We start from the raw sequence: 18,626 nt of genomic DNA on the forward strand, positions 1-18,626 counted from the left end.
TCTTCCCTTGCGTTTCCCTGGCTGGGATCGAGCAGGAAGAAAAAAGAGTTAAGACCGGGATGGGCCCGAACTCCCTCTTCTCCCTTCTATCTTTTTCTCTCCATATTCTTGTCTCCTCTGTTATTTTCTTTTTTTTTTTTTTTTCCTTCTTTCTTTTTTCCCCTTCCTGTGTCGTTCCTCGCTTCTGGGTCTCTATGCCCTTGATTGGCCTGGCAGGGGCAGTGAGAATGAACCTTCGCGGCATCAGCACATCCACATCGCAACCCTTATGTACAGCCTGCTAGCCTAGGCTGGTGGACTGGGTCTTACATAGTAAGTGTATATCTGGAGAATTTTGCAAATGCAAAAAAGAAGAAGAAAGAAAAAGCAACGAAGCAACTCTCCACTTGCTGATCGTTTCCAAGCCCTAAAAGCTCCTTGTAAAACTGTCCCTGCACCTTGGCCTTGAAGGAGAGACCATACACGCTATGTACTGTGTGTGTATCCCCACGATCTGGAATATCTGCCACACTTCCTGCTGGAATACCCATATTAAATACATCATGGAAGGTTTCCTTTCTTTTTCTCCTCGCTCTTTTTTTTTTTTTGCAACCCGACTCATTGTCTGCAAAAATCGGTTCTGAAGAGAGTGGCTCGTGAGTGATGATTCCCTCTCTTATATACATCATAGAGTCCCTTTTCAACTGACCTCGATATACACATACCTATGTACACGCTTCGTTCGAACGCCTTGCCTTCCTATCGACCTTGTCAACTGGAACAGTATAAAACAAAAAGTATTACGCAGCCTTGGTAGACGAGCAAGATTTACATCTCTCTCTCTTTTTTTCTTTTCCTTTTCGACCTTGACTTGACCTGCATCTGCCATCGTGCTGTGGTAGAACCATACTACTACACACCACCGAACCACGCATTGGGCCTCTCTTCCCCAGGACCCTGACTGCGCTGCAACACCCTCGGATATTTGGCTGATCAGCCTGCAGGAACTGTGGAATGAGTACGTATTTTCGGTAGAGATATCTCCGCTGCCTCTTCCCCTTTCTCGTGTTTCCCTCCCCATACCACCCGTTTACCTTGCTTCTTGCATTCCTGTCCTGTCAATTGCCATCCATTCTGCATCCGTTCTCTTCTGCTTCTTCCTCTTTTTTTTGAAAAATAAAATGCAACCTCCCCCTTTTTTTTTTCAACTCCTGACAAAGCAAACCAACCCATGTCCTCATCCGCTTTGACTCCTTTGGACCTAATATATCCCTGCTCTTACATAAACCGTTCTCCATCCTGATCCCATCCTGATATATAGATACATATTATATATCTATACACTATATAGATTTTATATGTACATCCTCCCCCCTTCCCTTCAACCACCCCCCGGGATCATGCTCAGATACATATCCGACCCCTGACGTACTTTGAGAACCCCCCATCGGACCTGACGATCTCAGATCTCAGTTGTCAAGGTACGCTTAAAATGCCTCCCAAGAAAACCTGCCTTGATACCCTCCCTCTCCCTCCCCCCATAACTCTTCTTCTTCTTCTTCTTTTTTTGCATTTTTGATCTACTTTCCCGATTGGATATTTTTCTTTTGCAAGCGTCTCTCCCACTTCTTGAAGGCCTTTTTGCTTTTTTGCTTCCTTGCTTGCTTTTTATTCTTTTCTTTTCCCTTTTGCTTGCCTTCTCTCTCTCGTCGTTCTTCTCCCGGCATATGCTTCCCTGTTCTCATGCATGGCCACTTTCTTTTCTTTTTTCCCCTTTCACGGTGCCCATATTTACATATATATATATCTACATATATCTATATATGAATGGGCTCTATATGAAACGAGTCCCGTGTGTCTTCAAGCCAACCCTCCTCTCTAACAACTCCCGTTCAACGAGCCACCTCTTCATCCACTCTCCATCGGAAGACCAGGGTTTAAGACCTTGACTCTCCATCTCTTCTTCTTCTCTACCCGCCCACTTGCTTTTTCCTCTCTCTTCCTTTTTTTTTTTTTCGGATTCTCTTCTCTTTTTTTTTCAAAACTCTCTGGCTCGTTTCTTTTTCTCCTCCATGACCTTTTTCCTACCTCTACCTTCGATCCATTCTTGCTTTTTCCATGACTTGCTCATGACTTTTCCAACTCTTTACGGCTCTTTAAATTAATCACAATCTTGATTTAGGCAAGATCCGTTGACGCTTGAAGTCTAAATACTCGACCTTTTTTTTTTTATATTCCCGGCTTCAGCGGACCTTAATTGCTGGTGCTTGACTATCTTATCTCCCCTCTTGACTCGCTCAACTTCGTTCCAACTCCTGGTTTCCTTTCACACTCACTACATATACCCTCCATCCCCCTTTAACACATTCCACACACACACACACACCCCCTTCTTCCAATTCCCGTCCATCCATAAACCAGAGGTCACTCCGTCTATATCCACGGTCGATCATCTTGATATCCTTCTTTCACTGCTGGTGGTCAATCGCTCGTCACTCGTTCACACTCACACCTTTTGCGGGGAAAGACAAATACATACATACGACCAAACACACACATATACATATATATATACACACATACATACATACTTGGATAAGCTGTTCACCATGCCCCAAAGCCAGCGAAGAGGACCATGGGTTCCAGAGGAAGACCAAACATTACTGCAGCTGGTCAGCAGTCAGGGACCAAACAACTGGGTCCGTATCTCACAACACATGAAGTACCGGTCACCAAAGCAATGCAGAGAACGATTCCACCAGAACCTCAAGCCTACGCTCAACCACGACCCCATCTCGGCTGAGGAAGGGCTCATAATCGAACGACTGGTGAGCGAGATGGGCAAGCGGTGGGCAGAGATCGCCAGGAGACTCGGCAACCGGAGTGACAACGCCGTAAAGAACTGGTGGAACGGCAGCGTGAACCGAAAGCGTAGAGGCATGGCGGTCGGCGGCGGTGCTGCCTCGCATTCTCCATCTTCCTCTTCTCCCTCAAGGACACCAAACGGGCGGGTCGAACCCCCATACCAGAAGGCATCTTCCAGGTCTCCCCCTGCACAGTACCGGTGTCCACGCTCGGAGCACGCAATCTACGGCCAATCTTCTCACATGGACAGGCAACGATCGTGGACTTCAATCTCAGACTATCAGGCCCAGCAGCAGCATCAGCAGGACGAGAGGGATTACCACCAGTCGCGCATTCATTCGCCTCGTCCACTGGAGTACCGCTCTTCGCTATATGACCTGCCCAAGGATAACGTGAACAACGCAAGGTGGCAGCAGTGTAACTCACAACCACAGTCACCGGCCACCGGACGACGGCTTCTGACTCCTATCTTCACCACGCGCAACTCAAACCAATCAACCGACTCGGCCATGACATCGCCTGCATTCTCGGAGCTCTCTCACGCTCCGTCTCTCGGTGGCCCTCCATCCATGGTCTCGGACCACAACTCGGTCGCCTCCGCCTCGCCAAAGACAGTCACCTCCCCATCTGCACTCACTACCCCGGTTGAAATCCACCACAGCCACCATCGTTCCTCATCATCTGCATCTTCCTACGACGAAAGACGGCGAGGCAGTGCCCCGTTGATATCGTCTTTCGCTAAACCACACCATTCAACCGACAATCTTCTCTACCAGCCACACCCAATACAATCATCGCTACGGCACCACCAGCACTCTATATCTGCACCACATAATCAGCTACCCCCAATTTCGGATCTTGAAAAGCCTTCTTCTACTTCGCGTGATTCTCGGATGGGTCTCCAAGCATTGCTCAACTAAGGCATTTTTTTTTTTTTCTTACCAGCTTTCTTCTCTTTTTCTTTGCTTTTCATACATACTGGGTTAATGGTTGGTGGTTGGTAGGGAATTCAAAATTTCATGTACTATGGTCGGTGACCAGTCCGATTGATTTTCTACATTTCTTCCTCTTTTCTTCTTCCCTTCCACACATATTTTGTTTCATTTCTGCGTTTTTTTTTTTTTTCAACATTTGTTTGCTTGCTACCGGCGTTTTGGGCACTTTGGGAGGTGGAAGGTCTGGAAGGGGCTGCATTTCCAAAAAGGCTGAGCTGAAGAGATAGCATACCAAAAGGGAAAACCGACTGGAAAAAAAAAGTCAAAAAGAGAGGCCCAGAGCGTGGGGAAGAAGACGAGAAGGGAGAGAGAAGGGAGAGAAAAAGCATCATTTCCTCCCTTTTCTTTTTCTTTTTCTTTCGTGGCCGATATCTTGCCCTGTGCCCGTGCCGTGGTACTTTGGGGCTTTCTTTTTTTTCCATCTCTTTTATTCTTTTTTGTTGTTTCGACTTTTGGTTGTTATCCTTCCTGTTGTATATTTTTGTTGCCCACTCTGATATAAAGTTACCTGCTTGACTTGTATTATATATTAGCTAGCTAGTTGGTTATATAGCTACACAAACCCCACAAATAGGCCATTTACTGTCGAGCTTTCATGCTTGATTGAAATGGAAAGGGGGGGAGAAATACTATTTTGTGAACATGGAGACTTTTCAAGGAAAAAGGTCCATGCAGTTGAAGCTTTTGATATCTTCTCCTTCCCCCTTTATCTCCGTAGTCTTGTCCGCATCTACCTACAGGCTGACTCTTGGTCCACTATTCGAATCAAGCCCGGCCAGTGAGAGTGACCGCTACAGAGACACTCTTTTATGCAAGGCATAATTCTAATCGAATCCTCCTCTATGGCCGACCTATGGGAGGGGGGGGGGGAGAAGGAAGGGTTGTGCTGCTCCCCATAGCTGCCATGTGAGTGTGCCACACATACGGATTCTGAATGGACGTATGTGCATACCTATTGTGTATGTTTCCCTATCTAGTCCTTCGAGTGAGCCAGCCAGCAAGGTCTGTTCGGGGGGGGGGGCGAAATTATGCATCGGCTACCTGACCAGAAGGTGCTCTCAGCCTATTGAACCATTCTGCCAACTTGCTTCACTCCAGCGTCGTACAGCTGACAGAGAAAACCATCACGACCTCTGCTTTCCACATGGACGGGATGCAGAAGGGAATGGGGAGACTCCCCGTTCGGGTATGCACATATACATACTATAGAGCGAATAGCTAGTGGGTATCGCGAACTCGCGAAGCGCCTTGCCCATCTTTCTTTGGTAGCATGCAAGCACGTATACGCCAGCAGTACAGCCCGCATGCACGTATTAACCGCAAAGCAGCCTGCGGCGGGCGTGACTTCCTCTCGGCCGCTAATTTGGGCCTGGGAATTTTGTACCACCACACCGTCGGCATGACCGGTAACAGGAATGTACACCGAGCTTTGGGGGTCCTTGGTACTATTAGAGTACATCCCTTGGTCCGCTGAAATAGCTAGTTTTGGGGTGCCCAGTGCTTTTTTTTCCCTTCCCTTCCCGCCCCTAATACTAGTGGCCTGGTCCCTTGCGGGGGAGTTATCCCTATAAAGTAGGGACAACGTAAGGTACCTCTCAAGTAGCTGGAAACAGCAGTAGCCGAAGTCACAGTAGCATGGCTGCCTTTCATCATGGCCCCGTTTTTCCGTCGGCGTTTCCTGCAACCATATATGTTAGCCTTGGATAGAGAAAAGAGGATCAGTTATAGCCGACTGGGCAGGGACTTTGCCACAGCCAGGAGGAAGAAGAAACCAACGAAAAAAAAAAAAAAAACTGCGCACAGTCGCCAGGGAGTTCGAACGCAACATCAACGTGAAGCAAGACCAGACGAGACGGCGAGAAGGCGGATGATCCATAAAGCGAACGCTTGATCCTCCCATCCCCACCCGTTTGCTTTGCGTTTCCCGTGGGATGATGGGATGATGCACTATGCACCCTTGACAGACGTAGTCTGGCCTGACCGACTATGAGACCTTGCGGAAGAAGTATATACATAAACACTAGATGTATTCATGTAGGCGCACCGCGCTCTTTTCTTTTCCTTTTTCTTTTCTTCTTTTCGTTTCTTTCCGGCCTGGACAATTTGTCACCGTAAGAAATGATAATATATTCGAACGGAACGTGTGCAAACCCCCTTTTTTGCTTTTTCCCTGTTGTTTTTTTTTTTTTTTTTGATATCTGTAACTGTCCTGACGAGCAGGTGTTTTTCTTTTTTTTTCATTTTGGTATTTCATCGGTTTTCTTCCTCAGGCTCCCTATATTCTCAACGGTTATCCCAGTGTATACGGTAGAATACGACATATCATATGCTCGGCAACGGTGCAGCAAAGGGGGGAAAGAAAAAGAAACACGGCCTGCATCCTGCAAAAATGCTTCTGATGTATATATATATTTAAGGCGCGGAGAAGGAGATCGCATCCCATCGCATCTGCGGCGTCCACGCCTCCTGTCAAGATCGCGAAAGAACGTGGGCGTGGATGTTGTGGGCGCAAGGCGAAGACCATGGGAGGCGTAGAAGTTGCAAAAGAACTAAATGATAATAATAACTCACCATTGAAGGCAAAGTCAGGTTTCTTTTCTTTTCCCCTAGTTCTCTCCCCTTGTCAGGTAAGGCGTTTGCCGTTTTTGGTGCATATGTATATCAGTTTGCCAGCCCACCGTTCGGCATTCTCGACTATGGATGCCCAATAGAACTTGTTCCCATCGAGGGACCGCTCGTTAGATTCTCCATTCGCCGTCTATGTGGACGGAGACTCCGTTTGATTGAGCTTCGGGGAGCTTACAGCTAACTGCCTTGTATAATTGGACGGACGGTCTTGACCTTGAGCTTTCGTGTTAAGATGAAGGACGCAGAAAAAAGAAAAACAGCCAGGACAAATAGCGAGACCTACTAACTAGGACCCTACGGGGATCTGGGGAAAGGATGCAACGGTTGAACTAAGCTGGAGTTGGATACTATTGCAGAGAGCGTTGTTTAGTTCTTCTTGTCCTTCCCATGCCCTCTCTGCTTGGTACATATAAGCTCGACTATAACCTTGCCCAAGGGATTTTCCTTCCCAGCGGCCCGAGATGGGGCTAGGGAGCTCTTGCAGCCGGGATATGCCTGTTTATGCAGACTTATTATGGGCATCGTTGTTAGCAGGGACAAGACGAAGGTCAGGATATTACATCCAGTATGCCATGTCGGAAGAACGCTCCGAGCAAGGGAGAACATCCAAGTCTATGCTCGAAGAGGCAAGTGAGGTTTTTGCGTCTTGTTTTTTTTTTTCTTTTCTTCTTATAATATGCTAGGTATAGAAGGTTTTATACTATGCGCCCGTGGCTGGTCAGAAGAGAAATATTCACGACTCAAAAGTGCATCCTTATTATCCACTATTCTATTACAAATGGTAACATAATCCTCACAAATCCATGACTGGGGGGGAAGAAGATGGCTTCCCCCACGAAAGATAGAGAGAGAGAGAAAGAGGGCAAAGGGAACGAACGAGAAATGGATGGACATCTCTCTACTTGGGCTCGAGGAGCGCCTCCAGCTCTTTTCGTTCTCCACTTCCCTGGACCATGCGCCAAAACACCCCTTGAGCCTTCATCAGCGCCCTGGGCGAGTCGTATTCGACTGCTTCGCCATCCTTCATGACGAGTATACGGTCGAAGTCTGCTACCGTGCTCAGACGGTGGGCGACAACCAGCAGTGTAGAGTCTTGGAACTCTTCCCGTATGCTACGCTGGATCAAAGCGTCAGTCTTCATATCGACGGCAGACGTTGCTTCGTCGAGAACCATGACCTTGGGCCGCGCGACAATGGCCCTGGCCAGGCAGAGGAGCTGCCGTTGGCCCTGCGAGAGACTAAGCCCACCCTCGCTAATGGCATAGTCGAGGCTGGGCGTCCTGGCTCGGTCAGAGCCAGAGTCCGCACCACCCTCCTCCGCGTCTTCTTCTTCACTGCTCTCCTCGTCTGTGTCCCCCTTAAATAACTGGAAATGGACCCGGCTCAGTGCTGTCTGTAGCTGCTCGTCAGTGTATTCATTGAAAGGGTCCAGGTTTGACCGTATCGTGCCGGAGAATAAAACTGGATCTTGTGGGATGATTGACAACCGACTTCTCAGGTCGTGTAATTTTATGGTTGAAATGTCGACGCCGTCAATGTAGATGGAGCCGCTCCGCAGCCCGAGTAATCTGAACAATGCCAATGTGAGAGTCGACTTTCCTGAGCCTGTACGCCCAACAATTCCGACGCGGTGGTTTGGCTCGACACCAAACGTAAGCCCGTTGAGAACCGGAGGGAGTTCTGGCGAGTAAGAAGCAGTGATACTATCGACTTCGATTCGGCCTTTGCTTGGCCAGGCTGCCGAGACTTCTTCACCGGTGTGGTCTTCAGTGACAACCTTCGAATACTCGATAATACGCTCCGTCGAGTTCATGTCCAGCTGTGTCTCTGTATACTTGTCAATTGCAGACCCGATCAACTGAGCTCCGTCAAGCATGAAATTAAGGGCAAAGCCGACAAGAGAAGGTTCGATATCTTTCATCGACATAAGGATAAACGTTAGACATGCCCCAAACAATGCATCTGCCATTCCCGTTCTAAATGCCATCCACTCATTGAACAGGATGATATAGTAATGTGCGGATGTATGGTCGTCGATATTTCGGTACATCTTGTCCATGTAGGTCTCGGCCTTGTTGAATGCCCTGATCGTGCCGATACCTTGCAGCGATGTGCCAAATTGCTCAATGATGGGAGATCTAGCCTGGGACTTGATGCGTCGGAGTTCTCGCGCGGTTATCATGTATCGAATTGCAAAGTGTGCACATACCCCGGAAAGGACTATTGTCAGCAGGAGGATGTATGAAGAGACAAGCACCCTGTTATCATCCGGTTAGAGGTATCATGGCATAGAGTGAGGGATATAACTTACGCAGCTACAAGGATAGATAACAGATCTAGAACGTCCAGGAACAAGTAGGCAAGGTCGTCTCCAAGTTTCGAATCAAAGGTTGCGAAGTCGAGGGTGAACCTATTGATAACTCTACCAACAGGCACAGTGTCCACCCATCTCAATGGCGTTCGAAGGACTCGTGATGTCATCTTCTCAAAGAGAGCTTTCGATGCTCGTATAGTTCCAGTCCATATAAAAAGATGGCTGAACGATTTAATTAACGTCCTGCTCATGGCTAAGGCAAAGTAGATTCCCAAATAGAACCAAAGTGCATCATCCGCTGCTTTATCTGTTGATACAATGGTTTGGCTGAGGTAGGTATCACTGTATGTTTTCGCTTTTGAGTTTCCTGTCCAGATTTTCAACCACCAGGACTATAGGTAGATATCAAGTCAGTAACGGCCCCAGGATCATAATTGGAATATAACATACCCTCCCCAAACCAAGTGCTTGAGAGCTGCATAGACAAATGGCGACAGCTACCCAAAACACCGCCCCTCCGCTGCTCTTCAAATATTCTTTGTAAACTTCCCACTTGACACGGCCTATCTCGCGCTCCTCTGGCTGTACAAAGGTAGCCGTTGGCTTCTCTCTATTGGAGTCTTTTCTTGATGCCCAGGCCATACTTGAATGACTGCCCATATTGTCCCGAATCGAGCTGCTTCTTCTACGGAAGCTTACGGGCGGAGGGTTTGATGCTGCAACTGCGGCTGCAGCGCTCCGGATTTTTGTAAGTGAACCTGTGTCGCCTATCTCGTCAGGGTGACTAGCTTGTGCCATTGCACCATCTTCAAGAACAACCATATAGCTCGTTTTAGGCAGGCATAGGGAAACATGATGCGTTGCTAAAATACGTGTCCGGCCCTGGCCGAGGTCTCCTGTAAGAGCCTTTTCAAAAATGTGGCGGCCGACATGGACATCGACTGCACTGAAGATATCATCCTAGTCACTGCGTTAGTTGATAAACTATCTAAGTGTATCAGGAGCCTGACAGCACATACCAAAACTAGGATACCAGCTCTAGAGTATAGAGCTCTAGCCAGAGACACTCTCCATCTCTGGCCACCACTCAAGTTTATACCACGAGGGCCAATTTCAGTCATATCACCGTCAACCAGGATATGGAGGTCATCACTTAGTGCACACACATCAAGGACCTTCTTATACCGCTCAGCGCTGAAGGGGTATCCGAAGACGATATTATCTCTTAAAGTTCCATTCTCAATCCACGGTGACTGCGCTACAAAGGCCACCGAAGACGGGATGATCCAGTTTTCAGGGTTTATATCACTGTCAGGGGTATTGTAAACCGTATGGGGGAGCATCGGTACGCAGATATTGCCAGACACTAGATCAGCTTCTCCAAAGATAGAGCCTAGAAGCAAACTTTTGCCCGATCCGGTAGGACCGCAAACCAAGCTCAGTGCTTTGTCAGGGAAAGTGAGGTTAATATTCTTCAGGACGAATCGATCTTCCAGGTCTTTGGTGTCTGAGGGCCAGGAAATGGATGCATTTGTATAGGTAATGGAGGGAGAGGCTTTGCGGTATTCCTCTTTATCTGGAGAATTGAGATAGTTTTCAAGACGCCTTAGACTTACCATTCCCTCGATTATGCCTGTGACAACTATTGGTATCATTGAAAGGGAATCCTCGAGCTCAAAGAAAACTTCGAGGGATGCAAATGCGACGGAGGCTGTAAGCCTTCCTTCGAAGATGGCATAAACGGCTAATGCCGCTGTCGTCATCATCGTTGGGACTGCACCCCAGCAAAAAATCATGCCGACATCTATGATTTGGCGAAGAATATTAGTAAATAGCCCAAATTTTGAGTAGTGGACGCCCAATTCTTACCATATAAACATGATTTCCATACTTGATTCATCTCATTCAACCGTACACTCATGATTCTATTCTGCCATTCAGTCTCTAAGGCGGCGAATTTTATTTGGCGAAGACCATGCAGTGCCTCTGATATGACGCCCGTTTTAATATCACGCGCTGACATGAGCCGATCCTGGTACCTATGTCAGCTTGCCGACTGCTACCAGTGGTGTCTTCCCAGCGTCATATAATACACACCTGCGTCCGGGAATACGCCTTTGATAGCCAGGCATTTAATGGAGCCAATATCAAAAATATGAGCAGTGAAGCCAGCAAGCTCCTCCACCTGCAGATTGTTAGCCTAGAAACTGTGAATTCGGATATCTCTTACTCACTTGATAAGTTTAAAGAGAACCGCTAGAGAAAGGATAAACGTGCACGTAGAGAGAATAACGGTGCTTAGAAAAGCGGCCGATGCACCAACCTCCTCACTATGCTTGTTAGCACGCCTCAGTCATATAGAAAAACTGCACAAAAGGAAGCTCAGGACTTACGCATCAATACCCATGAGGTTGATAATCCACTGTTGAGTACGCTTTTGCTCTGCATCTACCCCGTCACGCTCTTTTTGAGCCGACGGGTGCTGAGAATCGTCATTTTCACCCTCGTCTTGTTCCTCATCTTCTTCCATCATTGCTTTTTCCGCGCCTCGGGCATCTTTTTTGCGCATTGCTTTAGCAAATACTGCTGCACACATCTGGGCTTCTATGCGAAGCGCAAGTTGAGAATCGCCAACCCAGCGCATCCAGGCACCTGTCCAGCATGATAGAATCAAACCAGCAGCCAGTACCAGCGTCCAGACCCAGTTATCAAGCCCAATGTTTTCACCAGCCTGCTTCCGCTCAAGGGTATGAAGGATGAAGTACATGGACACTTTCGGCACAAAGTTGAGAACGGCTTCAGCCGCCGTCAGAAACCAGTGTTTACAGAAGGTGATGAAATGCAAGTTGAAAATCTGCCTCCAGAGCGCCTGAGGTTGACATTGCTCCGAGAATCTAACCAAGAGATTCTCCGAACGCGTATAGTGATCCATGCGAGGCAATTCGTTAATCTCGAGGTTGGGATTCTTGATGATGTACTTTATCAGATGGCCCGGCCAGGCAAAAGTGAATCGCGAGAGAGCAGACACTGTGTACTGTCGATCAACTACCTTGTCTTTGACGAAGACATCCGGGCGTCTCGGTAGGCAGAGATAAGCACCAAGCAGACAGGCAGTAGCCGCCAACGGAATAATCCATATGGCTAATTGAAAGCCTGTCAGGTTGGCATAGTGAGCCGGTGTCAGGAGGCGTACGCCCATGTAGGCCGACATGACGAATTGAACTACCGAAGCAATGGATGCATAGCTAGCTAGTCGGAATTGACTCGCATATTCCTGCTTGAACGAAAGTGCCATTGCATGCGGTAGAAGCAATACCTAAAAGGACGAGTAAGCGGATGAGACATGTTAAAAGGCTTAACGTTTTTCACTCTTTAGCTGTAGCAACATCAGCGGTAGATGTATACTTGAGCAATGGGTCATCGAGGGGAGAATAATCGTACAAAAGTCCCGAACTGAAACCAGCTTTCAATTGCTCCATAGCACATTGAGTTCTGCGTTGTTGACAAGACAGCCCTAATGATGGACGCGACCCAACCGACGAAAGAAGCCACGTAGATAACAGCAGTCTGGGTAGTAGTTGAATATGCCGAGATTGATTCTTCTGTTGCCTCTCCATCCTCATCTTCAGGCAGTGATTGCAGGCTCATGTATGGTCCATGGGCAAGCTTCTGGATGATGCTGTTACAAGCCGGTAAAGCAGCTAGAAGGATCAAAACAGCTGCAACGCTTCCGACGCCCACAGCGACGGGGTCAATGTCCGGCGACATCGTGAGCAACCGTTTCCCTTGATCAAGCTGTTTTGATCATGGGAGAGAGAGAGAAGAAGATGATGATGATGATTGTTTAATTGATTGCTGTAGTAAGAGAAAGACAGCGATTAGTTATAGCTTCCGATGACGACACTGACTCCAAGCTAAAGAAAAAAAAAAAAAAAAGGAGCTGAAGGATGAAGAAAAAAGAAAAGAAGCAAAAGCCTCAAGGGCGGCTGGCAGGATCGACGAAGAAGAAAAAATTCGTCAGAGAAGCTGAGGATATTGGAAAAGACACAGCAATAGCTAATGCTTTGTACATCTATGGTTTTTGCTCCTTGTGATACTAACAAAATATCACGACCTTATCAAGGATGGACAAGTGAGTTTTCAACCGGAACGCCCGAATTGTTCTCCGTTGAGCAAACACAAAACGAGCGAGACTGGGCAAACGTTGCACGCTCCGTCGAGTCACCCAATTAGCGGCAGAGGAGGTTGGGGATTCAGCTGGAGGATATGCAAATGCTGTTACAGAAATAATACTTGTTTGAGTATAAAGATAACAACTGGTCCACTCGATGAGTCATTATTACAAGCCGCAAAGTAGAAGACGCGAAGAAAAGTAAACGTCTGGACACGATCAGGATGACGTGGAAGGGGAGTCATAGTTAGTAATGTTGCGGCTTGTTCCTGAAGGATGGACTAAGTACACAGGGAGCCTCAAAAATAGTACGGCAAGCGGAAGAGAAGGGCGCTGAAAAATCGACATCAAAAACATCGTTATAACGGCATTTGGCCAGACGTGACACCATGCCTAAGAAGGAGATAGATCGCTCTGTAAAGCAAGATTCAAGGGTGTAGCTTGCACCCAACACACGGGGCAGGTGGGAGGGTGCTTTGGTAAACATCCGGCCGTTGCTTCCCCGAAACGTTCAAGTAGCCAACGGCGCCTTTGTCCAAGCGGAAGATTGCATGGTCCACGATGGTGTAGGTTCCAGGAACAGCCAGTTTCATGTCCACGATGGTCGAACCGCCTGGGGGAACACTGGTGGTAGACACCCAGTTTGCGGGCGGGCTCACCACGTCCCCGTCACGGTACAGCTTTGAAAAGTTACTGCCGATGACATGAAAGGCACTGGTCAAGTTTGGCCCCGCGTTCCCGAAGAATATACGCACTGTCTCACCAACCTGCGCCTTCAAAGGTTGATCTCGAGTCAATGCAGACTCGCTTCCGTTGAAAACAACAAGGCTTGGGTTCTCTTCCAGGGCATTAGGGTACGAGAACTCCACCGTCGAGGAGCGTTTACCGTTCTCCAATACCTCTGGTGGTTCATGGTAGAACTCGCTCTGCATCACGTAGTACTCTCGATCGACCGGGGGCAGGCCGCCATCTTCCGGCTGTACATAAATGAGCCCATACATACCGTTAGCAATGTGTACCGGTACTGGGGCCGCAGCGCAGTGATACACATAGAGCCCAGGATGCAACAATTTAAATAATCCTGTCTTGCTCTCATTTTCCTCGGCTGTGGTAAGCGCTGCACCTCCCCCTGGCCCTGTGAATGCATGACAGTCGACATTGTGCGGGTTTCCCGTCACGTCGTGGTTGGTCAGCGTTAACTCCACCACGTCACCTACTCGTGCCCGTATGAATGGCCCGGGTACGGTGCCATTAAAGGTCCATTGCTCATATTTATGCTGGCTGGACAGCTGGGCTGTTTTCGTTTTAGTGGTTAATAGTACCTGAAGAAGCACGGGGTAATCTCGGGTAATCGGTGGAGGGACATGCGGTGCAGTCGTGAAAACTGCGGTCTCTTTGGGAAGTTTAGAATAATCAGCTGAAGTCTCGGTGAACAGATCAACCCCAGTGTTTGATTTCAAGGTAATGAAGTGCTCTGCCTTCTCTTTTCTATTCCTCGCAATGAAGATGGCACCAACAGCGACAGACGTGACGGCTCCTATGACAATTGCAATTGGAGCATTGTTTGCCTCGCGGAGGGTGGTATTTGATGCGTGTGTTGATACCCTCCGCAGCGGCGGCAAAACAGGCCTTTTCGGCGTGAAGGAGGAGTATCTGGCTGCAGGCCTAGTGGCCCATTTAGCCTTCGTGAATACTCCCCCTGGGGATACCCTAAGAGATAAATTCACAGGAACCATTGTTTATAGATTTTTGTTGCCTACCTTCCTTCTTTCAGAGTTCTAACGGATGGAGAACATAAACAAATGCACCATGGGGGAGGCATAGCCTTATATCCCCAGCTTAATATGGCTGTAATCTTCAGAGCAAGGCCTAACTACCGCCTTAGGCACCCTTTGCTTAAATATGAGGCCATGATGAGGGGGTAAACGAGGTCAAAACATGCCGTTCAACCCATAAATTGATCGCCTGATGGCTAGCTCACTTGAACTAGGTGGCTGGAAGGTGGTATCATCTTGGGGAACGTGCACCTGGCTGTCTACCGACCATACTATGTAGCTTTGGAAGCCATCAGCAATGAATTCTGCCTGACCTGACACGCGAATTGATTCCTCATCGACCGACCCCCTCGCGAAGTGGCCCAATAGGCACAGCAGGGCTTGTTGAACTCTCAGGGGTTGGAATGTGAGAAAAGTGATAGATCTACATTTCAGTGTAACTTGTGCTGCACAGTATTAATGTAGCCGACATCTCCTCGGAGTTTCGAGTCAAGTCGTGTATTGAACACTCATCGATAAATATGATCCAGCAGCTGTAGACCCATTGAGGCTGTCTGCTTCTAGTCTCACCAACCCATTAGGACGGTACTTGTGAACTCTGAGTTTAGGCAGATATATGGATATATTTTGCCCGAGGAGAACAGGATGCGGCTCTCTTGCCTAGCAGTTCACGGACGGACTGCGGATGGTAATGAGGGGGATGGTATGTACGTTGTCAAGGATGGTTGGTAGCCTTGGTTAAATATCAGAACCGCTGGACCACAAGGGAACAATGTCCAATGGGAACCTTTGGGTGTGCGAGACGTACATAACAAGGAGATGAAGTTGGTAAGTTTGGGCTATTCCCCGGATTGCTTATTCATCATAGTTACAGTCATGTGATTATAATTTGGGGTAAGAGCTGGATTCACAGACAGTGAACGTACTACTATGTATGTGAGGAAAGGTTCAACGGAAAAGATAACTCGAAAACTAGATAGAACGTATAATGTTTGGGATGATCGAAGACTTGGAGATTTTGTGTAATTTCTATTGGTCAATAGTTACTCGAATCGGCCAATAAATAATCGCATTGTACATTTATGTTTAGAAATAGGGCTGTAATATTAATTGGTTGCGACACCAATCATTAACCTTACTAGGTTAATTAAAGTGAGGCTATAAAAATTATAGAATAACATTGTTTTATGTTTAGAGTGCTCCATACGGTGTTGAGCGTGGGAACAATGATACGGCATCCGGCAGTCCAAGTCCACGGAACTTCACCTCATACCTACAAGGGTTGGTTATAGCCAGCTGAGCTCTACCCACTCAAGACAGTACATAGGTTGAAGTGAAGGTATCCAACCCAATAGCTTCGCCAGTTTCTCACTCCATGTTTTGTTAGTTTTTTTCAGTTCTTCAAAGTAAGAAAAGCCGAAAGTGAGATATGGTGACTAAGCAATTGAGTTCTTCACGCTAAGCCCTTTACAGTAGGCGGCAACCTCCCTCTGCAAAGCTGCGCAGCTTTCTTTGATAAAGAGGGAAAACTACGGGAGGAAGATATTACTACTGACACTGCCGACTCTTTTTACCCTCGCTGCTACTCACTTCTACGTTGCGCAACGAACGCATATTTCCCCTTTCACTGGTTCAAATCTCGAATAATTTAACCCCTCTGGTGCCACTATGGAGAGTAGTGCCGCGGGTGAAGGTACAGCTCCGGCTGCGGCGAACGGTAGCGCAATGGATACCAGCATGGATATCGACATGGATTTGGATCTCGGGCAGCTTCCTGAACCTGATCCGATTGAGCTGGTTAGTGAAAGATTTGAGATTTTCTTCATAAGCAGGGGCCTGTGCTAATACATTCTATTTATCAGGAACCTGTGTCTGCTTTGACGGTAGCATCTGCAATCGCAGGGCAAAGTGAGGCAGAAGCAACAAACCCCAATGACGAACTACAACTTGAAAAAGTTCACATTCGGGGGGTTGATGAGCTGACTACGGATGATATTAAACGCTTTGCCTCTGAATATTTTACATTGGAAGAGCCTCAGCGTATTGAGTGGATTGATGATACCTCCGCAAATATTATATATAGTTCTGCGGAGATGGCTGCAAAAGCTTTATCACTATTTACCCAGGAGAATGTCGAGGATGCAGTACCTACCTCGCCCTCCCTTAGGCTTCGAACGGCCAAGGCATTATCCTCACATCCTGACTCTGTCCTACAAGTTCGGTTGGCCGTAAAGTCGGATCGAAAGAAGCACCGTGCATACGAGGCAAGTCGCTTTTATTTAATGCATCCGGAACATGACCCTCGAGAACGAGTACGGAACGAATTTTCGGGAAGACGATACCGTGGGCCCAGAGGTGATGGTGATGGAGAGTATCGGAGAAAACGGTTTGACGATAGAGAGCATCGCCGACGCAGGGGACAGGCGAAAGAAGATAGGTTTGATGTCAGCATGTACGATGACGATGGCGATCGTGGACGACGTGGTTCTAGTGGTGACATCTCGAGTGTTGAGTCACATAGCCGGAGCCGAGTGAGAAGAAACAAACGCGATCTTTTTGATGATCATGTGGAAATGTCAGAAGGACGTCTTAGGAACCGCAGTGCATCGCCTTCTGGAACCAACGGGGACGGCCCGGATCTTCGGCTTGCCGGCGGCCCATCGACTAGCAGGCGCTTCCGCGATCGGCCCACCCTTTCAAATCGTGACAGTAGGGATAGGTCACGCTCTAATGCCGGGAAAGAGCTTTATCCTTCTGGAAACAATTCGGGCGATGACACCTCGAGAGGGAGAGAGCTTTTCCCCAACAAGACTGGTTCAAGCTACCTGAAACAGGAGCTACTAATGAATACTGTACCACCGCAAGTCAACACAATCCATCGCCGATCTGATGCTTTCGACGCCGCGGACGAAACAACTGATTTATTTGCTCGGCGAATGTCGGTTCCCTTTATGGATGGTGCCAGTGATGGACCCCAACGCCCTAATAGCCGTAGCGTGGAGCTATTTCCAGATTCAAAGGGGCCTTCCCCGAGTTTGAATATCCGGGGTATGTCTTCAGAGAACAATGGAATGTCAATTCGAGGCAACGCTTCTGGTGGGATCTCAATCAAGGGTGCGGCATCTGTTAGGGAACTCTTCCCTTCGAAATATACTGGCAACGAAGGGAAAGAGTTGTTTTCGGATACCCTTGAGGGGAGAGGTGGGAGGAGAAGGCGCGCTGAAGACATGTTTGGTTGATTGAAACTCAATCACGTCTTTGGGCCCCTTTGCTGGACACTCTTGGAAGGGAAGCAGGTTTTCCAACTAGTTGCAGTGAAGGGGAGGTGGAATTGTGTTTTTCTTTTTTTAAATAATAATTAATATATAATCTAGCAATGGCGTCTTTGGCTTGGAAAATTTGATTTGCATTGATCTGGATTGAATTTGATCTAGTTATGAATGATGATACCTAATGGCAGATAATTTAATGGTTGAACTATACTTCCAGTTTACGATGATTCAAACCAAGATATAGAATCAAGAAGCATCATTTGATGGGCAATATATAGCCATCGTTCCATGCACCTCTGCACCATGGGGAAGGTAGACAGGGTGTTTGGTAATTAGACGGCGGTTTAATCTTGGCACGTAAGAATAAATCCTTCAGCAATCGGATACATAATCGACTCCGCTGCTGTACACACATATGCCTGGACCTGGAGTTACACATGGGAATGAAGACTTTGCAAAGAAAACAAGCCTACCTTCCTCGTTCATCATTGGTGAGTTACCGAGTTTATTTGGTGTTCCAATGCAGTAGCCGTGGAAGATGGTGTGAAATGCAAAATTGCGAGGGAGGTATTTTTGTTTTTTGAAATTTGGGCGTTTCTTTGTTTTCATTACATCTCCATCTGATTA

General features: G+C 47.6%; 5 protein-coding genes across 5 annotated transcripts; 2 read left to right on the forward strand and 3 right to left on the reverse strand.

Moving 5' to 3' along the window:
- Positions 1–2,588: 2,588 nt before the first annotated feature.
- MCYG_05945 (FlbD) lies at positions 2,589–3,764 on the forward strand (the record flags this gene model as incomplete). Its single annotated transcript, XM_002846030.1, has 1 exon — positions 2,589–3,764. One exon carries the CDS (start codon positions 2,589–2,591, stop codon positions 3,762–3,764), a length of 1,176 nt encoding a protein of 391 aa, XP_002846076.1.
- A 1,138-nt stretch (positions 3,765–4,902) lies between these two features.
- On the reverse strand, positions 4,903–5,715 carry MCYG_05946 (uncharacterized protein; the record flags this gene model as incomplete). The annotated part of the gene is made up of 2 exons (XM_002846031.1): positions 4,903–5,517; positions 5,641–5,715. 2 exons carry the CDS (start codon positions 5,713–5,715, stop codon positions 4,903–4,905), a joined length of 690 nt encoding a protein of 229 aa, XP_002846077.1.
- Positions 5,716–7,365: 1,650 nt separating this feature from the next.
- On the reverse strand, positions 7,366–12,549 carry MCYG_05947 (ATP-dependent bile acid permease; the record flags this gene model as incomplete). The annotated part of the gene is made up of 9 exons (XM_002846032.1): positions 7,366–8,725; positions 8,779–9,173; positions 9,232–9,741; positions 9,801–10,585; positions 10,651–10,813; positions 10,879–10,966; positions 11,016–11,111; positions 11,175–12,097; positions 12,223–12,549. 9 exons carry the CDS (start codon positions 12,547–12,549, stop codon positions 7,366–7,368), a joined length of 4,647 nt encoding a protein of 1,548 aa, XP_002846078.1.
- An 831-nt stretch (positions 12,550–13,380) lies between these two features.
- MCYG_05948 (copper-containing nitrite reductase) lies at positions 13,381–14,688 on the reverse strand (the record flags this gene model as incomplete). Its single annotated transcript, XM_002846033.1, has 1 exon — positions 13,381–14,688. The coding sequence occupies one exon, from the start codon at positions 14,686–14,688 to the stop codon at positions 13,381–13,383; it is 1,308 nt and encodes a 435-aa protein (XP_002846079.1).
- A 1,707-nt stretch (positions 14,689–16,395) lies between these two features.
- Positions 16,396–17,966, forward strand: MCYG_05949 (conserved hypothetical protein; the record flags this gene model as incomplete). Its single annotated transcript, XM_002846034.1, has 2 exons — positions 16,396–16,524; positions 16,590–17,966. The coding sequence occupies 2 exons, from the start codon at positions 16,396–16,398 to the stop codon at positions 17,964–17,966; spliced, it is 1,506 nt and encodes a 501-aa protein (XP_002846080.1).
- Between the last annotated feature and the right edge of the window lie 660 nt (positions 17,967–18,626).

Source organism: Microsporum canis, genomic scaffold (assembly GCF_000151145.1).
Source record: "Microsporum canis CBS 113480 supercont1.5 genomic scaffold, whole genome shotgun sequence".
Classification (NCBI taxonomy): domain Eukaryota; kingdom Fungi; phylum Ascomycota; class Eurotiomycetes; order Onygenales; family Arthrodermataceae; genus Microsporum; species Microsporum canis.